The 24,458-nt window shown below is 38.8% G+C and overlaps 1 protein-coding gene across 1 annotated transcript in view; it reads right to left on the reverse strand.

Moving 5' to 3' along the window:
- Positions 1-24,458, reverse strand: part of LOC123976743 (glutamate receptor ionotropic, NMDA 2D-like) — a 198,403-nt gene that overhangs the window by 91,809 nt on the left and 82,136 nt on the right. The window contains exons 2-4 of the mRNA XM_046059091.1: positions 11,721-12,352; positions 9,248-9,385; positions 2,014-2,280 (exon numbers count right to left, since the gene is read on the reverse strand). Of these exons, the coding sequence (XP_045915047.1) occupies positions 2,014-2,280; positions 9,248-9,385; positions 11,721-12,197 (882 nt within the window). The 5' untranslated portion in view covers positions 12,198-12,352. The remainder of the gene's footprint in view (positions 1-2,013; positions 2,281-9,247; positions 9,386-11,720; positions 12,353-24,458) is intronic.

The following is a 24,458-nucleotide window of genomic DNA, read 5'->3' on the forward strand; positions in this document are numbered from 1 at the left end:
TGACCTCATGATTCTCATTTGCTCTGACATGCACTGTGAGCTGTAAGGTCTTATATAGACAGGTGTGTGGCTTTCCTAATCAAGTCCAATCAGTATAATCAAACACAGCTGGACTCAAATGAAGGTGTAGAACCATCTCAAGGATGATCAGAAGAAATAGACAGCACCTGAGTTAAATATGAGTGTCACGGCAAAGGGTCTGAATACTTATGACCATGTGATATTTCAGTTTTTCTTTTTTAATAAATTTGCAAAAATTTCTACATTTCTGTTTTTTTCTGTCAAGATGGGGTGCTGAGTGTACATTACTGAGAAATAAAATTAACTTTTTTGATTTTTGGAAAATGGCTGCAATGAAACAAAGAGTGAAAAATTTAAAGGGGTCTGAATACTTTCCGTACCCACTGTAAATCAATGCATGTTTGTAAGATGTGTGATATTAAGTTCAGTGACAGGTAAATTTGGTAGCATTGATGGGCTTACAAAGCATTTGACCTTAGCACCCTAGACCAAGGTTTGTGTCCTCTAGCCTGTAACCCTAACTCAATATAGTCAATTTCCTCAATGCCGATATGTACAATTTTATGTAACATACAAATGGAACATCTTGGAAAGTACCTGTTTAATCATTTAGGTAGGAGGACATGTTCATTGAACAAATGCTAATTTTAACAAAAATAAATAAATAAATAAAAGATGACGTAAACTCTCCCTTGAGGAAAAGCTGGACGCACCAACTTTACATCCTTTTACGTGCCATATTTTCTATTAGTTTGATAAACACTAAGCTGCATGCAAATGAAGTGTGTAGCATTATGACACTGTCAAAGACTTTTTCTTTGTCTGCAAGTCTGCATTGAAAACCATCACACAAGTAGACTCTTTAATCATGCAGATGAAGCACTGCTTAAGTGTCCCTCAGAAAAGTACTAAACGCTCAATGTTTAAAGAGAGCAGCTCAGTCCAGAGCTGCAACAGTTGAATGCTGCAGTTACACTACAAAGCTCCCAGGTGTGTGCGATACTTTGTGTGGGTGTGTGTGAAAGTGGTCCCCCAGGATGTCAGTAAATGAATAGTGTGTCCTCAGTCAACCTCCCCTAAAGAAGGCTTTTACTGCAAGCAAGCCAATTTTAAATGATGTTAAATGATGAAAAGATGTTATAGCTTTCCACAAAACTTTTCCTCTGGTTAAAACACCTGAAGAAGTAACTTATAATGCCATAACTGTAGGTGCAAAGAGAGCACTGCAAATATATTGATCTGACAAAGTGGATTAACCTGGTATTGAGTTCATCTGAAACAGTTTTTTCAGCTACAGCCTACAGAGAAAAACTCATAAGGGAGACATTTATATTGTTTTTGGTATTTGGTCTCATGATAGCGCCTCCATCTGTGCATCAGAAATACACTGTTTATTTGCATGTAGCCAATTAAATAATTTCTTTATAAACTGTGTGCCTATTTTCTTTCATTGCCTTTTGGTGACACTGACTAACAGTCAGACAACACAAAAAGAACCATATAAGCTTTCCTTTCTTTCTTTCACACATTATGTTGAACTTTGGTAAGCTACACAAAAGTACACTACAAAATGTCAGTTTGCCAAATATAGCCAAATAGTAGCAACACCTTTGCTGAAAAAGGTGAAGCCAGCAGCTGAAAGCAGGAGATCACAGTAACAACTGAGGAAATTATTTATTTTAAACAAGAGATTGGCTGCATTCACCATCTGCTTCTTTAAGGCTTGTGGAGCCTTTACAGATGTCAGTTAGCTGAGCCTCAGGCTACAGAAGAAGTCATTTCAAGGTAGACAGCTCGTAAAGATGAGGGACAGGTGTTGCGGAAGCACAGATTTTTCAGGATAACTATTGAATATTACAGCTTTTAGAAAAAAAAAATATTTATGAGACTTGACATAAGAGACATTATTTTTTATCATTTTGACACTTTTGCCTAGCAGGAAATACTGTTGGGAGAACAATCAAAATAAATATTAGTGTTTCACTGCCTCACCTGGGCTTCATTGTCCTTGAGCAGCCGTTTGGTTCGGGCCCCGCCAGGGTCATCTGTCACATTAAGAATCACCACACTCTTCTTTTCCCAGCCAATGAATGAACCATCCGTCATACCCTCCACCATGGCCAGGAAGTCCTCATAGCCATGGTGACGGGTGGTCACCACAGAGAAGGCGGTCCAGTCGTACTCTTCAAGCACCTCGAAGATTACCTCGAGCTGGAGTGAGGTGGCGCAGGTAAATTGGAGGTAGATGGAGCCGCTTTCCTGAAAGCAAGAAGAGAGAAAACATGAACCCATGAGTACATCTGGGCATTCAGGTAACAAATCACTGTTATATGTTCTGACTCCTCGAGCATGTTGCTCTGTTGGACCTATATTCTTAGCAATGTTGCCACATTCCGAGATTTTAGCAATTGCTTTTGTGTGTTTAAAGTTCATAATCTATAGCCAGAGCTGTGAAAATAATGCTCAGGTTGTAATAAACCATAGTTTTCCTTTAAGGTTAGTAAAAAAGACAAAACAACATTATCTCTGGGACAGGATTCAAACAACAGTCTCCAGCATGAAATATTACTCTACATTTCATATTCCTCCTTAAACAGGGGAATAATAATAATCTCATCACCAGTATATTTCAACATGAAGATCTCTTGCATATAAAATATGTTTTAATTTATTTACAATTTATTATATATATATATATATATATATATTCCTTAATTAAAGAAAATTATAAAACATACATCGTTTTTTACACACTTATTAAAACATGAGCTAGAAAAAATTATTTAGAAACATTTGCTCACATGTTTAGAGTATTTTGTGCAAAATAATTAACTCAAACACTGGGAATAGCTAGGGGAGAGTTATAAAAAAACGAACAAACTTCTAGCCTTCATTCAAGGCGATGGGGAGTCCGATGGGACTGCTACAACCTGCCAGGTGAGGGTCATATGACCACTACAATATGAGCACTACGAGCAAATCTGCTCACATGTTTACTGCTGGCTAACCACCACTGGCTGTGTATTACAACACAATCTAGTACAGAACACTGATTGTGGGGTTAACAATGTTTTTGTGAGTTTTTATATGATGTTAGTGTAGTAAGTGATCACTGATACAGAGGTCTTTTTTACTACAGCGGCATTGAACTGTGCTCTCTCCAACAACAACATGAACAAAAAGCTACCAAAAAGCAGCCCATTGACACCTTCAGTTATATGGCAGTTGTAACGGTCTGTCAAGAGTCTCCTGAGAGGAGTACCTCCAACTTGAGCACCATGCACAGCAGATCAGAAAGCAATCTACAAAAACATATACATTTTCATCACTGGCTACATAGACGAAAGACGACACCCTTAGCCTACTTTCTGTCTTCCCACTTACAAAATTCCCTGCACTAGCACTGAATACGGGCATTCACTGTAAATTGGACACTGCGTAACATGAATGAAATTCACTGACTGAAGGGTGGATGAATGCTGCAAGTCTCCCAGTTATGTGTTATGAGTGTGAGTGTATCCATACAGTAGCAGTCTAAACTAGTTATCATCCAGTTCAACATTCAGGGTTTTTTTTGCCTTGTGGCTGACTAACTTCAGTTTCACTGAGAAGGGAACACTCACAGGAATAACACACTCTGTATGTCTGTCAAAAAAGTCCTTGGCTTCTGAATAAGGCTTTCAGTGTCAATGAAAGAAACAATGATCGCCTTCCTCTCTGCTGCTCCAGTCACATTTAATCTGGATAGATGAGCCGCTCACTGGTTGAAAGAGGATTTCATTTCTTCTGGCTTTTCTTCAATTGTATTTTTCTTAAAACTAGAACAAAGGAACATGATAGAAAGTCCATATAGGTTGAGAGTTGAAAGGAATGTAAGCTTAAACAGTAAAATAAAGCAAAGGACTTATCATTAGTGTTCTGTGCATATGCCTATGCACTTTTTGACATTGTCCAAAGTTTTCAGCAGTGTTGTTAACAGTGAATTATGTATCTCCTTCTGAACATAAAACAAAGAGGCAGTGAGTATGTGTTTAAATTAATGATCAAGAGGAAACTTCAGGGAGGGATCACACTGCCTTCCCACGTCGACAGGGCTCACCTCAGGTTATGCTGCACTGAACTAGGTCAAATATCAAACCAGCACCAGCCTGATTTATGATGTAAGCTCGTCTGCTTTTCTTAGCCCAGCTTTTGAGTGGAGTGCACAGGGAACATGCTGTGAGTGAGCAGTGTTGGTATAGACTGAAACATAAAACAAAATTTCTGTGTCCCCTTGGAAACTAAAATAAAATACTCTACTCGCACTCTTGTCAAGTGAGCACTCACCAGAAACAATGAATGACTGACGTTGTGTCCCATGTCACAGTTTTAGAAGCGCTGTTGACACAAGCTTGATTAATTCTTGGCGTGTATCAGGAAACATGCATGACTCAGCGTCCCAAAGGCAATTAAGAACTGATTAGAGTTTTGTTATACAAATATTTATCAAATGCAGAGCTACTCTAGAGTCAAAAATGCCATTACTTCTTTTAAATCCCAAAGACAGGGTCAAAGAACCGTTGCTTTTCCAGCAAAGTAACATTTGACTCAAACACAGTGGAAAAGACAAGAGATTAGCTCAACCCTACTCTGCTACTTATTGGCTATCAATTTATACTAAATTATCTATTAGTTTGCTCTGCTGCCTTTCCTTGATCAAACTAACCTGTAGCATACAAAATACTCATATGCTGTATAATATTTTATTTAAAAAGGTACAATGTGTATAAATATTTTTAACATGAACTAACATGATCAACAGAATGTGAAGAACAGTTGACATCATGTCAAATACATCTATGTATTGTGCTGCAGAGATCTCCACTGATGCTAACCAGCAAGCCCGGGCCCAGCCGGTGTTGAAATACCACTGGTGTCTGAAGAGGCAATAGTGAGTCTCTGCAAGGTCCAGTTTGCCCTCAGTCCAACATGAAAGGACGAAGGAGCTACTCCAAGGCTTTTTCTAGCCTCCAGATAGGGTCACAGAAGCACAAAGATGGCTTAAGCTCTTGGCAAGCAACCTTTTATCACTATCCAAACCACCCACTCCCAGCAAGAAATCACGTTCCGCGGCAAAGAAAGTAAGTGAAAAAAGAAGCAAACTAGGATAAATATTTGTGTGGCTTTCCACCACTGGAGACAACTCTTTGCGAGTAAAGTAGATGCGGTTTGATGCTTAAATTGCAACCTTTTTTTTAGACTCGCAACATAACTGCTGCTAGTTACTAGTTGGCTTTTTTTAATAACTTATGACTGTATGGACCCAGTAACAGACTTACTGAAAAAATGTTGATAAGTTCACCATATTGTAACCACTTGGCATTACTGAGATGAGATGAGACAAGATTCACCAAACATTTTTGAGTTTACTGCAAGGTTTTTTGATGTGTCTAACTGTACCCAATGTGCAATTGTATTGAGGCCCTGAAATCTCCTAAGATGATTTATTTTTTATCTTGTGTGCACAAATTATCTATCATCTTATCACAAGTGCCACGATGCTAAAAAATATCATCTTATGGGACTTCTGTACAATCATATTCAAGGTAGTTAAAAAAAACGCATCGCTGTAATTAGTAAATCATGTAATTCTTGTACAAGGTGAAATGCTGCCCCCTATTTATTTGGAGCATGTGGCCTGGAATTACACATTGTACCATTAAAGTTTATTTTTAGCTATCCAGCACTAGCCTGTTTGGGGTTTAATTCAACCAATTAAAATACCTCTAAATCCCCTGTAGATCAATGATCTATTGCGTTATCGTATGGTATGTTAACTTTTAAGTTTTCTCCCTTGAACAGTTTTTCCTCTGTGATTGTGGAACTAGACGTTCCAGGGCAAAAACTTAAAGCCACATCAGTCTATATGTTAGAATATTAAAGGTAGATAACATAATAGGATTAATAAAAATCTAGCAATAGTATGTAAATGTAGAGGCAGGAGTACATAAGAGTTGTAGAAATGTAATCAAAGGATATTATTATTGAGTGTAACAAGTGCAAAAGTAGTTCTGCACGTCATGCTGCTTCAAAGCAAACACTTCATAATGAATATTTTCAGATGCTGACAGTTCAGTGCCAAACTGAGTGTGTTACATCAACTGTTACTGTAGCTGAAGTTACAGTTATGTAGAAATCAGAATAACCAAATCATACTGTCAAGAAGATCCAGTTAAAACAAATTGGCCCGTTATTGAATATCACACTTGTCATGCTAAACTGCTTTGTTAGTTTGATCTACTTATCATTAATGTCTGTCAGCAAAAGAATACCTTTTGTCACGCACACAGATTAACCAGTTGACGAGGTGGTACATTAATTAGTCTGTAGCATTGGGAAGGCAAGCATCCTTTAGAACAAGGTGACACAGCAGTCATTATGAGGAACTTAATCGCACATTTTGACACTGTCCAAAACAAAAAAACAAAAAATGTTCACCACTTAAACATTAATGTAAACATATATTGATTTCAATTGTTCATACTGTCGTAAGTAGAGTCATACTGGTTACTGCAATACTCACACAGTGTGCACTCAAGTAATGTCAAATTACCAGCACATTTACTCTACTCTAAAAGGCAGCAATTCTAATACTGATGAGCTTAGCAGCAGCGACAGAACTAGAGCAATTCTGGCAAAAAATGTATTTTCCTCTTCCTCATTGCTGCTTAGTGATGAGGTCAGAGCAGCATGTTTTCTGAAATGTCTAGCATTTAGAAAACTATAACTATATTCTACAAGGGTCTTCAGTCTGAAAGAAAATACAGATTCCTCACTTATTTTCTGGTACCAAAAGTATGAGGTACAGCCCTCTTTTATAGACTGCGGCTTAAACATCAATATTACTTACAGACCTAGAATATTTGTCACAACCAGGGCTTTCTGAAGAGAAAGTCTGATAAACGAGTCTAGCTTAAAGTCTGTGCCAGCTCTTGATATGATGAAAACCTAATGTGGTGTAAAGAGCGGGGCAAAACTGGAATAATTTCTGCTTGTCTTCTACTACTATCACATTAACTGAAGGCCTCGTGCTGGTCTTAAAACTACTCTAACTGATATTTTTATATTGACAATGGATCCATGAATATGTGTAATGTGAAAGGGCTTCTGACTCTGGAGTTCCCCTCCCTTCTATTTAGCATTTTGATGCCTTTCACCTCAAATTTTGATTTTATGATCCTTTGCGGTTGACTCTCACCGCTCTCAAACACATTTCTAGCTGCAGCAGGCAGCTGTTTTCAGCAAAAAAGCTCTAATAATCCCGTTGTACACTTGCCTAACAGCAAACAGCAGACAAAGTAAGCAACTAGCAGGTGAACATAGTGAGGCATTTAAAATCTAAAGAACCAGACACTTCCCTCAGAAGTTAACTGAGGCCAAGACAGTGCTAAAAGAAGAGTGAATTTTGGACTTCCATTCATGAGATGACCAAAAACTACAAATGAATGAACTGTTTGCTAACAGTATCAACTGTATAAGGTCATAATATGATAATGTTGTGTTTACAACCTCTTCCGCTGCCAAAAACTGGCCCAAAATTCAATTAATGATGATTTAATTTTATAGGCAATGTATTATTCCACATAGGACTTTATTTCCTATTTCAAAATTAAGAGTTTAATTGAATACAATTTAATATTAATAATAACTTAAAACCCAACTTTCCAAGTCAGTGATGTAATTCTAATAAGGAAAAAGACCATTAAGAAGCAGTTGACATCCACTGACAGACTGCAGAACACAAGTTTATGCCCACTTCAGCAGAACTAAATGGGACCAATGTCCAGTTTGGACAGTCATTTACTGATATCATACATAATTACACACATACATACATATCAATTCATGTCTTACCCATAACGGCTTGCAGCATTACCAACATTGAACCAGAAGCTGCGTTTCGACCACAGGAACTATACCCCGTAACTAGGAACCTTTGGAGGAACTCACTGTGTTTCCACCTAAGGGACCAGGGTCTAAATTTTGTTCTAGGCTATTTTACCCCCCAAAGTCCCTGCTCGGAGGGTAGTACTTTCAGAAAGTACTGGTACTTTAGAGGGGGCTTGCCTTGCAGTGAATTTCTGATTGGGGCGAGTAGACACTACTGGCTTTAACTGGAGAACGTCAGGTGTTTTTCTGTGACTGCTCCTGTCTTTTCCACGGTTGTTTGCAAACCAATAAATCACAATCAACAGTCAAATAGCCACACAAGTCTCGCCGATGAGATCATACGTCGGCTTTAAATATATTGCTCGGAAAAAGCAGCCAGTGTGGAGCGGTGTGTTTACAGCAAACTGCTGATGGAGTTACGCTTAATACTGGGTCCGGAGTTGTTGTTTTAAGTTTTCATCAGTCGGGAAGTTTCTACACAGAGCCGGAGCCGGAGAGCTGATCTGCAGCTCTTGTCAGCTGGAAATTTTATTTTTTTGTTTCATTCTCTGTGCTGGAGTTCTTTAATGAACTTGATGGCTTTATCCAGTTTGTTAATACATTTGTAACAAACTTTATTGCGTGTCTCTTCATTATACTTCATTACATTACACATAAAAAAGCTGTTTAATGGTCAAGCATAGCCTATAGTTTTTCATTATATTCCAGTCAAATCTGATTTATAAATTTTGCTCATGGATAGTGGTTACAAATAATGATGCCTGTGCATCGCTTTGTACGGTATATAGGCCTACAGCCTACGTCAGATGGTTAATTTGCCTAATCTTCGCAGGTCTTTAGACCACGGTGGAAACCCACACAACAGTGGGCTGAATGAACCTTTTAGTTCCTTGAAAAGACATCCAGGGACCTCAGTGTCCCCGGTACTTTTGGTCAAAACGCGGCTATAACGACACTTAAAGTTAAAGGATAGGTTCACAAATTGTCAAGTGTTTCTTAAAACAATGGTCAGGTGCCCATATGTAATTCCCTCTTTGTGTTTCCCTGAACTGTGTGCTATGAGCTCACAGCCGCCATTTTGGCAGCTAGTAAAAGTTACTTGAAAGCACGGGGCACTTCCGACGTGTGGTTATATTTTTAAGAAGGTGCACGTCAGGCGACGGCGTAGCCTCTGCACCGTCGATTTGACGCAGAAGTATAAATTACACTTTACAGTCTGCATATCATCTTTGAAGCCACAGATAGTCCTTGCTTTATTCCAAATGAAATTAAAAGTGTTGAAGTAATCCATTTTTACCTGTGGCTCTCGTCCAAGGCTGGCACCTCCCCCTACAGCAACCACGGGAACCCCCGTCTGGGCGGAGACAAACTCCAGCATGGGGGCCAGAGGAGCGCGGTTCGGCGGTGGCGGTCTCTCCTCCTCAAACACCAAACCCTGGAAGTAAAACAACAGATTGCAAAAGGCATCAGCCTCATTGAGATGCAATTTCATAAGCTTCTCATCAGACTTTTATCCATCAAAGCTGAAGTTTCTTTTATTCTTATGCACCCCGATAATAAATTAAAGGCTGAATGAGACAGCAAAATATATTTAAACAATGTGTATGTTCAGACACTGTTTGCAGTATTCAAGATAACAAGTCATTCTACATTTACATTTCCTCATTTGGCAGATGCTTTTATCCAAAGCGACCTACATTTGAGGAACAACATACAACCATCAATACTCTTAATCAATACAAATTCTTACTTGCCCAACGGTGCTTGTTCTGTTTTTAAGAGTACAGCAAGTACGAGTACAGAGTATGAGTACTCTGTTATGGGCTTTTGATTGCCTTCCAGATTAACAAGACAAAAGGTTGGTTTCAACACAGTTGTTTGAGATGCTCAGCCGGCCTTCGGTTTTGGACATTCTACAATAAATACTTTATTTTCTTACCCTGCTAACAATTATCTTGAATGTTGAAGAAACTGAATCTTTTCTAAGAGTTCTAGAGGTTTACTGAAGTAATAAAAAAACTGTTAGAGGCTTTTAAAATGTGACTCCTGATTGGCAATCAGTGCTCACAGAGATAAAATCTGAGTTTCTGCAGTGGACTGGCATCCTGTCAGGAGAAGAGTGTCTTTTGTACCTTTGCAGCTTAAGCTGCTTCACACAACAGATAAGATCCTGGCTTATGGGCCACTTAACTCCTACAGGGGCTTGTTAACAGGCATGGCTGTTGCATACATGCTGAACTACAAGTCACATATTGTATGCATGTTCTGGTCACCAGGGTTTGGTTGCAATTACCTTTCAAGAAAGAACTGTCAGCAGCTGTAATGAATTCAGGATAAACGCAAAGTTCCAGCAATTGCCATTTCTTTCTGTAATGATACGAGGTTGAGCAATACTGATTTGAGGATGGCTTGATGACTTAATGCTTGTTTTCTTGTAGCGATTGAGGAGAGCAAATTGAAGTTAAGTGTAGCTGACAGCTCAATTCTCACAGGGAAGCATTTGATATGCAAATACACTACCAGACAGGACCAGGAAATAAGATGGCAAGTGTAACTTAAAAGAGTTAATATCATTCTTGATCTAAGATGTTTATACAACCCGTTCTCACTCCCAACCCGTCACATATGGTCAAGACACGCTGGCGTCAGTTTGTAACGTTAGGTTGGTGTAGGATATTTAACAGAAAAGTCCAAGTAAGGAGGTGGTTGGGGTGGACAGTGGTCCCGAAACTGGACTTTCAACCAGGAGACTGGCGTTCGTTTCCAATGTGAAACAAAAAGTTAGACCAAGCATCCATATGTGACGAGTTGGGAGTGAAAATGTGTTGATTTAACAAGACATTTTCACTGTTCTGACAAGAAAGAAAGATATAGAGAGATAGAAATATATTTTATAGACACATAAATTCTGGGGACGATTTTTCATAGGAGAATTTATTCATTCATTAATGGGTAAATGAATCAAGAGTAGTGTGCTTTATTACCTCTGTCAGATCACAACCAGCTCTCAAACTTGAAGTTGTAGACTCAGATCTGTTTCCATCCACAAGTGTTATACTAAATGAATGGATGAGTGAATAGATGAACAAACTGTACAATGAAAATGAACACGAATGAAGCTGAATGAACAAACAACCAACCCATGGCGACAACAACATGATTATGGTCTGACATGCATTTATCATTATCGCCTTGCAAACCAAACTAGCTAGTGCCATCGTCTCTTCCAAATATGGTCACATCCGGTGCCTGATTGCAAAGGAATCAAAATGGTAACGACTGAAAGGCCCGACTTGAGGCTTCAAACAGTAGGCCTACATTTACATTTACTGCAGTCCACAAAACGCTGGAATTGTGGCTTCCGGTTTGACTTTTTCGTCTCATGTGTTTTGAAGTGTTTTTTGTGCATCATTTAATAATCTACGTCATCACCGTCTGACGTCACTCTCCTGCTGAATCGTGAATTTAAATAAACTTTAAAGTTTGAATCTAAAAAAATAAAAATAAAAATGGGGGCCTCACAGTGACTAGATCCACTTTTATGTTTAGGAAACTGCATCCATCATGCACCGGATATCCTGAGATCCAGCAAAAATTAACAGGGCCTGTTGAGTTCACATTCGTCAATAGAGCCATTGTGTCTCCACTATAACAGTTAAGTGTAACTGAGCATGGTTATTATGTTGTGTTTGGAAGCATACGCTTTAGTTTTATCACAGACTTGGGAGAGTTATGTACCAGGTGGGTTGTGTGTGCTATATTATGTCTACCTGTAGTGGTGTGGTGGCGAGCAGCTCACACAGCTGCAGCAGCAGGCTGCCTGGGCTGCTCTCATTCACAGCCAGGTAGATGACGTTAGCCTGACCCGACGGCGTCATCACCGTCTCCCCCACGAGCGCTGCCAGCGAAAGGGCTGACAAGGAGGAGGAGGAAAACGAGGCCATGGCATCCTCTCCTTCCAACAAAGCTGTATCCGTTACTCCCTTTCCTCCTCCTCCTCCTCCACCTCCTCCACCACCGCCCGGACCGTTTCCAAGCCCCGGCCCCGGCTCGCCGACTCCCGCACCTCCCACCACCGCCGTCTCCGGGAGCAGGGAGGAGCCCGAGTGGACTACGGCGATGTTGACGCCACCCGAGTCCCTCTCTCTCTCCCGGGGCCGGAGCAGCAGGGGGGGCGAGGGGCGTGCAGGCCCCGTGCAGGCCAGGACAGCCAATAGCAGTGAGAGGGCGGGCCTTGGGACCACCATGGGGTAAAGGGAGGGCCAGTGGCAGTTGTCAGATGGGGTTTGGCAGGTGAGGCCAGGTGGGATTTAGGGATTTTTGGGTAGTGGGTGACGTCTGTGGGGAAGGAGGGAGAGAGGAGAGGTGCTCACAGTGCTTCACCTGATGAGGAGAGGAGACCCTGGAGAAGAGAGAGAGGATGATTTTTAAAAAAAACTCTGTTATCATTCTGCTCATATTTCTTCTACAACCATAGGACGAGTTTCAAATAATAACGTATTTTTTCTGTTAGGCCATAAAATGTATGTGTAAGTGTTATCAAGTGGGATAGGTGATTTATGTAGTCCTGTTTGAACACAATTCTCCAGTTAACAGTGTAAATAAATGACGCACTGCACATGGCCTACTCATCCTTGCTCCTGCTCAGACTTCTGTAGTCTGTAAACTACATTTCTGATAAATATATCTTGCTGACATTGATGGTAAGCATAAGTAGGACAACAATGAAAGTTAACAGATAAGGATTTGTCATTTTGAGGTGCAGACAAACTCCAGAGTTATTACTGTTTCTCATCTACATCAAAATGAGGATCTTGCTGATAGGTACAATACATTGATGATACTTTAAAGACAGGATAGGTCTGAAGAGGGGCATAGGTGCTTTTATTCCTGAAATTTTACCTAGTTAATTGAATTAAACTGCAGAAAAATCTACAAAAAAATGGATCTTAAATATTTGGCAATAACATTTATGAGCCAATGGGAAAATGTTAGCATCCTTACAAGTGAGGTGCATCAAATAAGCCTAATGATAAACTGTACAAAAAACTTAAAATTAGTACACAATGTACACTAAAAGTATGTACTGTAGTATGAATTTCAGACACATCAAGTGTTTCTGGCTAAAAGAAATCAAATCAGCAGATGGGTAAAAAGCACAGAATGCAGGTCAGGTAATTTCCTCTGAGACAGAAAGTTTGGAAGAGGGGTTTTCATTTCTAACAAATTTATTCTTTCCAAAATCCAGCTCAAGTCGCAGCATGCCAGCATATTGATGGACCCAGAGGAATGGACAAGAGCATAACCACGGGGAATGACAGGTGAGTACAAGCAGAATTAAGAAGCAGAGAAAGTCCTGCAGGTGATGAAGAGAAGGGTGTGGGTGGGGTTAGATCAAGGAGTGTAGATTCAGCTGCAGTGGGAGGACAGATGCAGTGTGTGTTTGTAAGTGTGTGTTTAGAGAGGAAAATAGTATAAAAGGAGACCTCTATGTTTGAGAGTGAGATGGAAAGAGAGAGGAGCATGTGAGAAAGGTATACAGAAACAAAAACGACATACACTATAAATGAATCTGAACGAGCATATAATGATTCCTGGCAATGGAAAGCGATCTGTGCGCAATTTGACTTAATGGTAATGTCCAAATGTTCTGACTGAGCTTAAGATGCACAGAAAATAAAATTACAATGAAGACATTTAATCAGCCATTTCTCTCTACATCTGCTCTTCCGCTCTCTATTTCAACTTTATTTTTCAACAGGAATTCTGCTGGAAAATTATGACTCCTGTCTGCATATTTCCTCCTACTTACTGTATGATACTGATGCAATTTCACACACTTTTATGTCATTGTACTTTCTAGTCTAAGTTAAATGTTTATGACACAAATGTTACAAGTTCTGCCTTATTTTGATTATTTGATTTAAAATCTACATTACAGCACAGACGAGTCAGTTTCCTGTGACCATTTTTTGATTGCACAGCCAATGCTGAGAAAAGCAATGGATGAACATTCTTGTGATATTTAATTCTAATAAAAAAATTCACTTTTCCAAATAAACAAATCTATTGACTTCTGACAGCATTGTTGCACATGTACAGAAAATTTTATTGTTTTTCTTTATTTTTAAACTATGGTACAGAAGATGCAATGTGTGCTTAGGCATCTTACTATTAATGGCTTTATTGAGCTATGATAGAACATATGCTTTATCAGAAATGTATGATTTTTGCTGTAGACATGAGAAGAGTTGAAAATATAATTACTCTTCTTTAGTCAGTTGGTGTTCTTTATTTATTTGTAGCAATATTTAAAAATGCATGTGTTACTTTTTGGATCTGGAATATATTGATTTATGATGTCTTGTAAGCTCATGTAGGCTGAGCAAATGTGCATGCATGACAATAATGAAAAAAAGCATCATCATTATCATCACCATCATTATCATGTAGACATGAAAACAGTAATGTCAAAGTGCACTTCTACATCACTTCAGCAAAAACAAGGTTCCCAGCTGATGTTACGGGCAATCTGTCCAGGATCAGATCTGTGATTTTGGAAGCTACAGTTGCCTCAAGGGTTACACACATTCACACATCTGGGAGCAGCCCAGCACTCACACAATCCTTTTGATTGTTACCAATTTGGGGTTAAGCATCTTGCTTGAGGGTACTTTAACAGGAGTTGTTCAGGGAGTGGAGAGAGTTGTTTTTTTCACACTCAAATTAAATTTTACAGTAACTTTGTGTGTGTGATGTTCAGCTCTACTGGGAATGCCTGCACATATGTAAGTAGCTGAAGAGGATACTCCGTCCTGCATCTTAGACTGTTTTATTATTTAATTTAATTAAACGTTAGACTCTGGGTAGTTAGAGGACTAACTGGCTGATTTACAATGAATTTGTCCATCCCGAGGATCAAAAGAAAACTCCAGATCAGATGCTTGATTAGGACTGACAGCCAACAAATTTGTATAGATACATTTAACAACATCAAATGTGAATTTATACACTGAAACAGAGTATACACTGTACACCTACTACATGATTGGACAGTGGTTGTAAAGCATGAATGAAAACAGCTGATGTTTATCAGCTGATGCAAGCACAACTTCACTGCTCTGACCATGAACATAATGTGGCCACATGGTTAAAACTTACTTCATCCTAACACACAATGTGTCAGCATAGTGACTAATGTCATGCCATGTCATATGTTCAGGAGCTAGAAGACCATAATAACAACCAACATTATCCAAATAAAATATTTACATATGCATAGCTGTCAATTTTACTGAAGACACTTCATCTGAACAGCTAGTTCATTAGCTGTTCCAAAGTAGCTCTTTGTCTCTGAATCTCTTATCTTCTTGTATTTTTTCTATTGTGCAAAGGCTTCTAATTCAGAAATCTTTTGCACAGTTGACAGAAAACACTCTACTTCGGCAGAAATTGCTCAATGTACCGGGAACAGAATAATAGAAAGTGCCAGAACAATAGAACAATGGCACATAATTTAAAAAAAAAACTACAGATTACATATTATGTGGTAATGTAATTAGGTTACAGATAAAAAAAAATATTACAGATTTGAGCTTTAAGATATCATATTAACATACATTTAGAGCACCAGTGTTACCTTTGTGACCCATGTCCACTAGGCTACTTACTTACCTAACTAACGTCAACTTTTGTCTAACAAACCAAACTATAAGCAGTGGAAAGTAGTTGATCACATCTGTCACTACATATTAACGCACCTTCCATAAATACCTCAATAATAGTGCATAGTTGGATTGGTAAAATATGAGAACTTTCTGAGTGATAAATAACAAAAAAGTCCCAGTTGTATATTTTACAGAAACATCCACTCTCAGATCTTCTTTCACTTTTCAAATACCACCAGTGTCATATGCTCAATACTTTCCAGTATTTTAGTGTTAATTTCATTTTTGGACATACCCATCTCAGTTCATCAGTTTCCTAGAATAGTTTTCATCAATGTCCAGACAAAGGTGTGAAACGTCTTTTTTGTTTTCAGCAAAAGACAACCAAAATCTTCTCTAGACTTTACACACTAGCATCAGCAGTCAAAGTTGTACATTTCTTTAAAGGTCACATTTATGTCTTTCACAGACTAATTTCTTTTGTATACAACCAGTGAACCAGTGCACTGGAAAAAGGAGAAAATAACATTTTTCATCTTGCTGTCTTGACCTATTTAAAGGATGTCAAATCTCTTCTGATGCAGGGAGAGAATGCAGTCAATAAAAATGTACTGTACTGTGCATTCCCCCTCGGTGGCCATATTAAAATACTCCACTCCATCATCACATTGGCTTTGCTTTCTCCCCGTGGATTAGTATTTCATGATCTCTTGAATGGCTCAAGAAAGCCAAAGAACATGAGTTTCCTCTGTGAGCAGAGAAACAATCTTTGACAATATTTGCTAGTGCATAATCACTCAGAATTGCTTGAAGAATTCTTAACTAAAGCAGTTGCAGGATTCTGGTTCAGACTTGATGCAATGCAAAGGTGCAATTAAAGCATTTGCTTGCCTGTTGGAGTATAGAAGACCACAAAGAGAGACAATCCTCAGGATTCCCCTGCTTTACCGGTGTGGATATGGATGGATGGTTTTCTTTGCCGCTCACCTTGCGGTTGCTGAATCTCTCATCAGCTTGGTGAACTTTAGGCAGACTGTTTAAAAAGGTATGTTTTGGATTGTCAGAGGATGCTGGATTGCACCAAGGCTAGCCCAATTTGCAGATTATTCTCCCATTCAGCACAACCAGGCATGGGCAAAGATACATCAAAATGTATTTTAAAATAGGCAAAATACGCAAATTTTAAGTGTATCAAAATAAACTACTGTATTTTGTATTTCAAAAATACTTTCCCAAAGTACCATAAAATCACTTTGCAAACCTTCTATCTATCGGCCTATATGATCTATCCCTACCAGTACACTGACTCAGCTGATTAAGTGACCAATGTTTGAGAGCAACAGCTTTTCTCCACCTAATGAGTCATGCGATAAATCTGTCAAGACATTTAAAATATTCCAGGAATTACATGAATCTCTTGTAACTGCAGAACTGCAAGAAATGACATGGACTGATATGGTCTAAAGCTACACTGGGTGGAAGTGACAGAATGGAAGTTATTAAGGGTTTATTGTGGTGAAACACACACTCCCTTGATTTTGTTATAGCGCGCAATAGCACCTCCAAATCCTGAAATGTCCTCCTAAATGCTTTGGCAATTTTTAGTCACTATGAGTAAACAAAATCAGGAAATTAACATTTTAGTAATAAAACCTGGAAACAACACTGCAAGTAAATAAAAGATAGCTAAATTATTGTAAAAAAAACTGACATTTTCACGTGTTCAGCATCAAAGGCACTGTGGATGAAAATGTAATGAAGGCTGAAGGGTGCATAGAAAGCCTGCATGTGAATCCTACCTGTTATGCTATGTAGCCTTAATACCAGCCATTAGTCATATTGTTGGCCTTGGCTGTACTGTCTGTGCAGGCTCAAGCTGTTGACACTCATCAGCCTTGGATACGTAGAAAATGTGCAGCAGTCTGAGGGTTGCAGGCTGCCAAATGGCAGAGCCAAGCAGCTGGCAAGGTACTGGCACGGTCTCAGCCTTCAGTGGTTGGATATCCATTTGGAGGAAATGGTGAATGCTGCAACCAAGACTGTTCAGATATTATTTAAACAATTGTGTGACAGGTGTTGAAAGGCTTTTTAGATCACACATTGCAACATAAGTGAAGAGACAGTCATGGGAGCAGCTCACCTGTGCTCAGTTTTTTTTAGGCTTTTTCATTTTGTAAAGTTGTTCTCTACATTAAAGACGTAATATGTTCGAAAAATATGGACTCTTCTAAGAAAGGAAATCCTTTGTAAATAAAATTAAACATTTTCAGTTTGGTTAATGATAACAAAGGTTATTTTTTTCCAATGTTTAAACATGCTCTAGTTGTTACAGTTTCTTCTAAATCGTGCTGCTGCAGTGACCCACTTTCCTATCAGCATCATTAAAACTCTCTCTTGTTTTATGTGATCTTATCTCTTCAGAGGACACATTACCTTCTCTGTTTCAATTAAAGCTAACATGTGTGCGGCAGAGCATTTGTTTCTGTTTGTGTAGTGAGAAGAGCAGAGCTGTAATGTGTAGCAGCTCCAAACCAGTCTTCAAACAGCAACTAGCTGTAAGGTTGTTCTACTTTGACAAGTTGTGAGTGGTGAAAATAAAGGTTATTTACCATTGACGTCAATGACACATGAATGTACCACTCTCTAACCATCACTTTTTGGATGTGTTTTTTATTTTTATTTATCTTGCAAATACAGTGTGCACAAAAACAAATGATTTTGAATGAACTGGTACATTATGCACTTGCCAAACTCAACTATGAAATACATCAGGAGGAAACACGAAAATGTGGAAATTCAGTTGACACACCTTGTGAGTTTTCCTGCCACTTAGGAAATAAAGGGACATACCAACATGTGAACATGTTTTTATAAAAAGTGTCACTTTTTAGTGACACTTACGCCAGGAATTCACATGCTACGGCACATTGCGGCTGCCCCACGGTTTTGATGCATCCATAGCCTGGCGTCAAAGTCCATTGGAAGCATCTCAGAAGCGTTTCAGCAGCGGAGTGTGCAGCCTGCCCCACGTTAATGACTTGTTATTAATTTGTAATTTTGGGGTTTCTACTACTTTTTTCACAGCTCTCTGTGACCCGTCAACTTCAGGCTGCATATCCCACAAGGATCATTTCAGAATCACCATTTGTTTGCCTGATTTTGCTGATATGTTTAGATTTTATTGATTTGGTAGTCAGTGTTTGCATTTTGTGCTTCTACTATGCTTAAGTAGGCTACATAGTTAAATGATTTCTTTTGTGCATGTTTTAACCGTATTTATTGTTGTTTTATGATCGGGCGTCTCCACAGGGTGTTTTATTTTGAAAATTGACCGGATTCTCGATCATCTCATCATTTTTTTAACTCCCTGTTATTTTTGCATGTGTAGGGCTCCGTGGTCAAGTTAGCAAGAATAAATATGCAACATCCAGTCAAGTTAGCAATAGTACACTGCAACATCCAGTTAGACTTTCAAAATTAAACTAGTGGTTAACGTTGTGAAACGGCACAATTTGGTTAGGTTAGGTTTAGGAAAAGATCATTATTTGGGTTAAAATAAATACGGTACTTGATTGACTTACATTACATAATTTTTATAACTTACATTACACAACATAAAAAAAATTTATAAAAAGAATCAGTGTTGAGTTTTTTTTTCACACAGGAAAGGAACACCAGTCTCATGGGTGAAAGTTCAGTTTCTAATGCAAATACATTGTCTGGTCCCATTTAAAAAGTGGTAAAACTCCAAGCGTCTTAGCAAAATTGTTGGTACTTGAAACTGACATAGTGAGAACTCGCATAGCTAGCAAACTCCCAATAACACACTATGCAGGCAGGAACATGCTAGCGCAAAACAACAAACTCCCAGCAAACCTTTGTCAAAACATAGTATAACGTAGTTTATTCAAAAGATGTATTTGTACAGTTTACTCTGGTCTTATAACTGTCTACAAATGCTCTTTTGTGAAACAGTTTATACTCTGGCAGGCCAAGGTTATAAAAAAGCGGAAGGTGCAGCACAACTAATAGGCTATGATAGCTTCTTCTCTTTTGGATTTTTTAATATTTAACAGTGCTAAATAGCTAGTCAAGGCTTATTAAAGCTGAGCTTGATGAGAAAGATTTCCGCATATTTACCGATTTATTTAACCGATTTGTTTCCAGGTGTGACCAAACCTTATTGCTGAAATGCTGAATCAATTGTATCAAAAGGAAGTTTAATAAAAGGAAAATCTAACTGTTATAACTTTGAACAGCAGTCACTTTAAAGATGAGGTGGAATAGTTTAGCAGAAAATTCAAAACCAGTTTAAAATTGGTATTAATAGAATATTGGACATTTATTGAGCCTTAATAAAAAACAGCACGGGAAGTTTGAAACGAACAGCTGTGGTGGCAGTGAATGTGTCAGAACCTGCATGCAAATTAAGCTGTTGTTGGAAAAACAAAATGCATCCTACTCAAACACCCTCCGGATGCATAAGAACAAGAAACACTGTCAAAACGGCTGCTTGTGTGGTGGATGCTTAGGCGTATTGTGAGTTTAGCACATTGCGGTGCTGGTGAGATGGATTTTTTTTTATCATCAATCAGTATTTTGCTCCCTGAAACATAGGGGGATGCACCAGACCTGGAGAATTTAAAACATCTGCAACTCTTAAAAGCAAATATCAAATTCTTTGTAAAAACTGTCAAGCATACATTTAAACACTTCAAATGCACTGTATAAACAACATAACAGCTGCTCCCAAACAAAGCTTTACAGGTGCTCATATACGCATACGTGTGTTTGTATCTGGTCGCTTCTTTTCTGTTCTTGCATGTGAAGTTGTGTGTGGATGTGGGCAGAGTGATTTGTGAGGGTAAAAGAAAATAATGGCCACCGTCAACAGTCTCTCAGCAACAAAGAAAAGGTTTCAAGATGTAGAAGAAAAACATAGAGAGGGAGAAATAGGTACCATATAGATAGTAGAGCGAACAAGTAGGATGGAGACATGTAGAAATGCAGTGGCAGAGATAATTCTCTAGACGGCAGGGTAGATGAGGTTGACGGAGGAGGGAGCAGTCGGGAGGCTACACTGCGATCAATCAAAATCAATTTAGGTCAGCTTACCCACAAAGCCAAGTACAGTACACATCCTCAGGAGCTTTGAGCCTCTTGCTCCGGGGGCAGAGCAAGCATGGACGCTCCCCTGCGTATTAATTACATCTACTTATGGCACCCAGGAGTTTTATGTTCCAGTAGGTTTTTCTTTTTTAATGTTTTTTCATGGAACTTGCTGCTCTCATGCTGGCACTACAGCCTGTCTTCCTCCTCCCGCTGAGTGCTGCAACCATATGAATAAGCTTTACTGTGTTCTGCCTACTTTCCTGAGGCAAGTCATGATGGCTTTAAAGGGGAAGTTCACGATACAGAGAACGTGAAGCACTCTTAATTATCATGAAATTACAGCCTTTTATTGTTTACATTTCTTGGTTGAAATGATTTCACTAATGTTTTATTATTATGATATTTTCTTCATCATCACGCATCTAGAACTTTAATGGGATATACAGTCATTTGTTTTGACAATTATGTTTTTAGGGAAAACATAATTGACTGGTACAGTTTTTTGGTGTACGAAGTGCTATATTTATATACAGTACCTCAAGCTAGTCAGGGGAAGGAAGTCCAGTTGGATGGTGGACATACAAAGTGCCAGACACCATGGACCAGGGATCCTGGTCATGAGTCACGTGTGTTGTTCGCTTTAGACAACAGAAGCAAAAGGTATTTGCTTTGTGTGTTGGGTCAACTGTTTACTTTAAATACTGCTGATAATAAAAAGTGTTGCCTCTACAGGTTTAGTTTCTGACTTTTGTTTTCATTAGACACTAGTGTTTGGACTTCAGTGCAACACAATGTGTTGACTATGCTTTTACAGATGTTAAATGATATAGTATATGAGAGCGTAGGACAGGTCAATTGAGACATTGAGTGAGCAATTCAGTTATGACTTGTTTTTTTCACTTGCTTGCTTGGAATTAGCGCAAGCAAAGTTTGCGATAAGAGCTTTAGTCAAACCGGGGAGAGCAAGTTGTGGATTCAAAGGCTTTATTCTGAAAACCATTATTTTAATGGTACTGTCCTAGATCATGCCTATTTTGAATACATATATGTATGCATACATAATACATATACTGTACGTACTGCATTCAATTTAGAAAAGCCAGTTTGGGGGTACAGGTACTGTCCATTCTGGCCCATTTACATCATGCATGCTACCCACATCGGTAGCAGGTTTTAATAGAATTGAACAGAACCAAAAGCTATGTGGAAGGTAGCAAAAATGCTTGAGAAAATATTCAACTCTACATTAAAATCACTATAACAGCCACATAATGTTTACTTTTTCAATGAGAGCTTTCTGAATGAGAGCATTCATTCAAATCTGTGTTGGGTAGGGTCTACTTCTCATTCATGCTGCTGCCTCTCATTCATGTTTTAAAATGCTTTATTACGCCTTACTAAAATGCAGGTGCAGCTTTTCTATTAATTCAAATCATTGCTCAAAACTTACTTTACCATGTCTGGTGTTTAGATGTGGGGAAATTATTCACATGATATTAGTCACATGATTACAGTTGCTCAGGTAACAGCAACAATTTCAGGGCGAGTGGAACCCTGAGTGTGATGACTGAATTATGTTTTTCATGGTCAATCAATGAACCCACAGCTCCACAATGTGTTTCCTTCCTTCCATCATCTCTCTCTGTCACTATGTTTTTCCCTTTTCTGTGTTTTACTCTCTTTTTCTGTCTAACCTCGAGCCTCCTCTCCTCACCTCCATTGCTTCTCCACCCTCCATTATATCCTATTCTCTCATATCCTTTACCACGCCTCCCCTCCTCCACCTTCCGCCCCTCTTCCTCCCTCCCCTACTCCTTCTCTCCTGTGGGCCATCAGAATTCATTACAGGCTGAGCTGATTCATGGCTCAGTCCCACATCATTGGAAAGCATGGAGGCATGCCAATAAATCTGTGACTACACGCTACTTCAGACACACATCATACCCCCAAAAAACATGCTGCATGCATATAGAGCATATCAAAGATATGGATAAATGAACATAGTGCATGAAACAGAGCGTGAACGTGGACACACACAGCATTGCAATTACACCCACACATCAGACAGGCACATGTAGAAAGCCACTGGCAGTGTGCACAACATCCACCCTGTGAACCATCATTACAGGCAGCAACCTGCTGCGTGTCCTGTTCTGTACTTTTGCAGAAAACCACTCTTGGCTTCATAACAAGCGGGGAGGGGGGCTTAAGGTCCCTTAACTGTACAGACACTCTGCAAATAATGATTTTTGTGTGTGTGAGTGGGGGAGTGAGAAGAAGATCAAAGGTATCTTTTAAGAAATCAGTTGCTTCATTCCTTCACCATCGGGGTCTCAACCTTCGGCTGCTCGGCTACCAGCTGACAGGTAATGTCCATATTGTACAAGGCAGTTTATAATCTTACACTTCTCACTGTTTCTGTGAAAATACTTAAGGCAACACAATTTTCTGTAGCTCCTTCACTACCCATATCACCTCCTTTTGTGTTGAGGCTTTAGATAGTGTTCACTCCACTAGATCTAATATTCATGGGTTTGTTAACGAGGGATTACTTCTCAGAAAATCCTTGCCACTGCTCAGATTCTGAGGCTCCCTTTGAGAGCCTTTTCTGTCAAATCTTACTTTGTAACCACTTGCTACAAACGGTAAATTCCTTCCTCTCTGAAATACAAACACATCAAAGTGCATATATAATTGATTCCATATATCATCACATTTTTCAAAATGCACTGAAGTTTCAGATTATAGTGGTGGCTTGGTGGACAGAGAAAGGCTGTTTTATTAGTAATGTGTGCTTGAAAAGTGAGCTGCCAAAGATAAACGTATACGTTTAAATACTATGTTTATTATTTACTATTGTAGGTTTTTATAACCATAATATTGTTAGAGTGCAAGACTCAAACACAGTCCAAATGTACACCATTTCCCAAATGTCAGACATTTTTTATGTGATGATGAAAACCATGTTATCATCTGGTTGCTGCTGTTTACATTCACCCCAGACTCACAGAATGCACTGCAGAATGTTCTGGGTATATACATGTAGCAGATGTACCTATGTATATAAATAACTGTATATATTGTGTTATTTTATTACATTTTATATATGTTACCATATTTAATATAGGCCTATATTTAATTTTTTGTTTAATTCTGTGTGTGTCTCACGAAGGGACAATAAATTTTCTTTTTGTTATACAACCTTGTGTTGTAAAAGAATAAATAAACAACCTTGATGACAACTATGTGAATTCCAATGTGAAATGGTGAAAATATTGAAGCAGAATGATTTTGGTTAACAAAGCATGTTCTTTTGCAAACTCAGACCTATACAGACATACAAAGCAGTTTTTTATTTTTTTTATTTCTTTCTGCTGTCCCTGATGCTAGTCACTGGTGACTTTAGTACATTGTTAACAAGTAACTTATTAAAGTCAAATGGAAGCTTGTTACACTCTTAACCGCTTACCTTGATGATGATTAAGTATGTTGAGCAGTGTTGGGCAGTAACGCGTTACTGTAATAATATTACTTTTCCCAGTTACTAATGCAACGCTGCGTTACTCGTTACCGAACGCACCTTCCTGGACGTGAATCCACGACTGTGCGGCAGGTCGGCAGCACCTGACTTTGTTGTTCATGTCCGCTGAACTAAAGGAAGAATGGAGAACGAGGGAGAGAGGCGTTCTGTCCACAACTGTATGTAGCTACTGCCATTATTATGTCACA

This window comes from Micropterus dolomieu, linkage group LG09 (assembly GCF_021292245.1).
Source record: "Micropterus dolomieu isolate WLL.071019.BEF.003 ecotype Adirondacks linkage group LG09, ASM2129224v1, whole genome shotgun sequence".
NCBI classification, from domain to species: Eukaryota; Metazoa; Chordata; class Actinopteri; order Centrarchiformes; family Centrarchidae; genus Micropterus; species Micropterus dolomieu.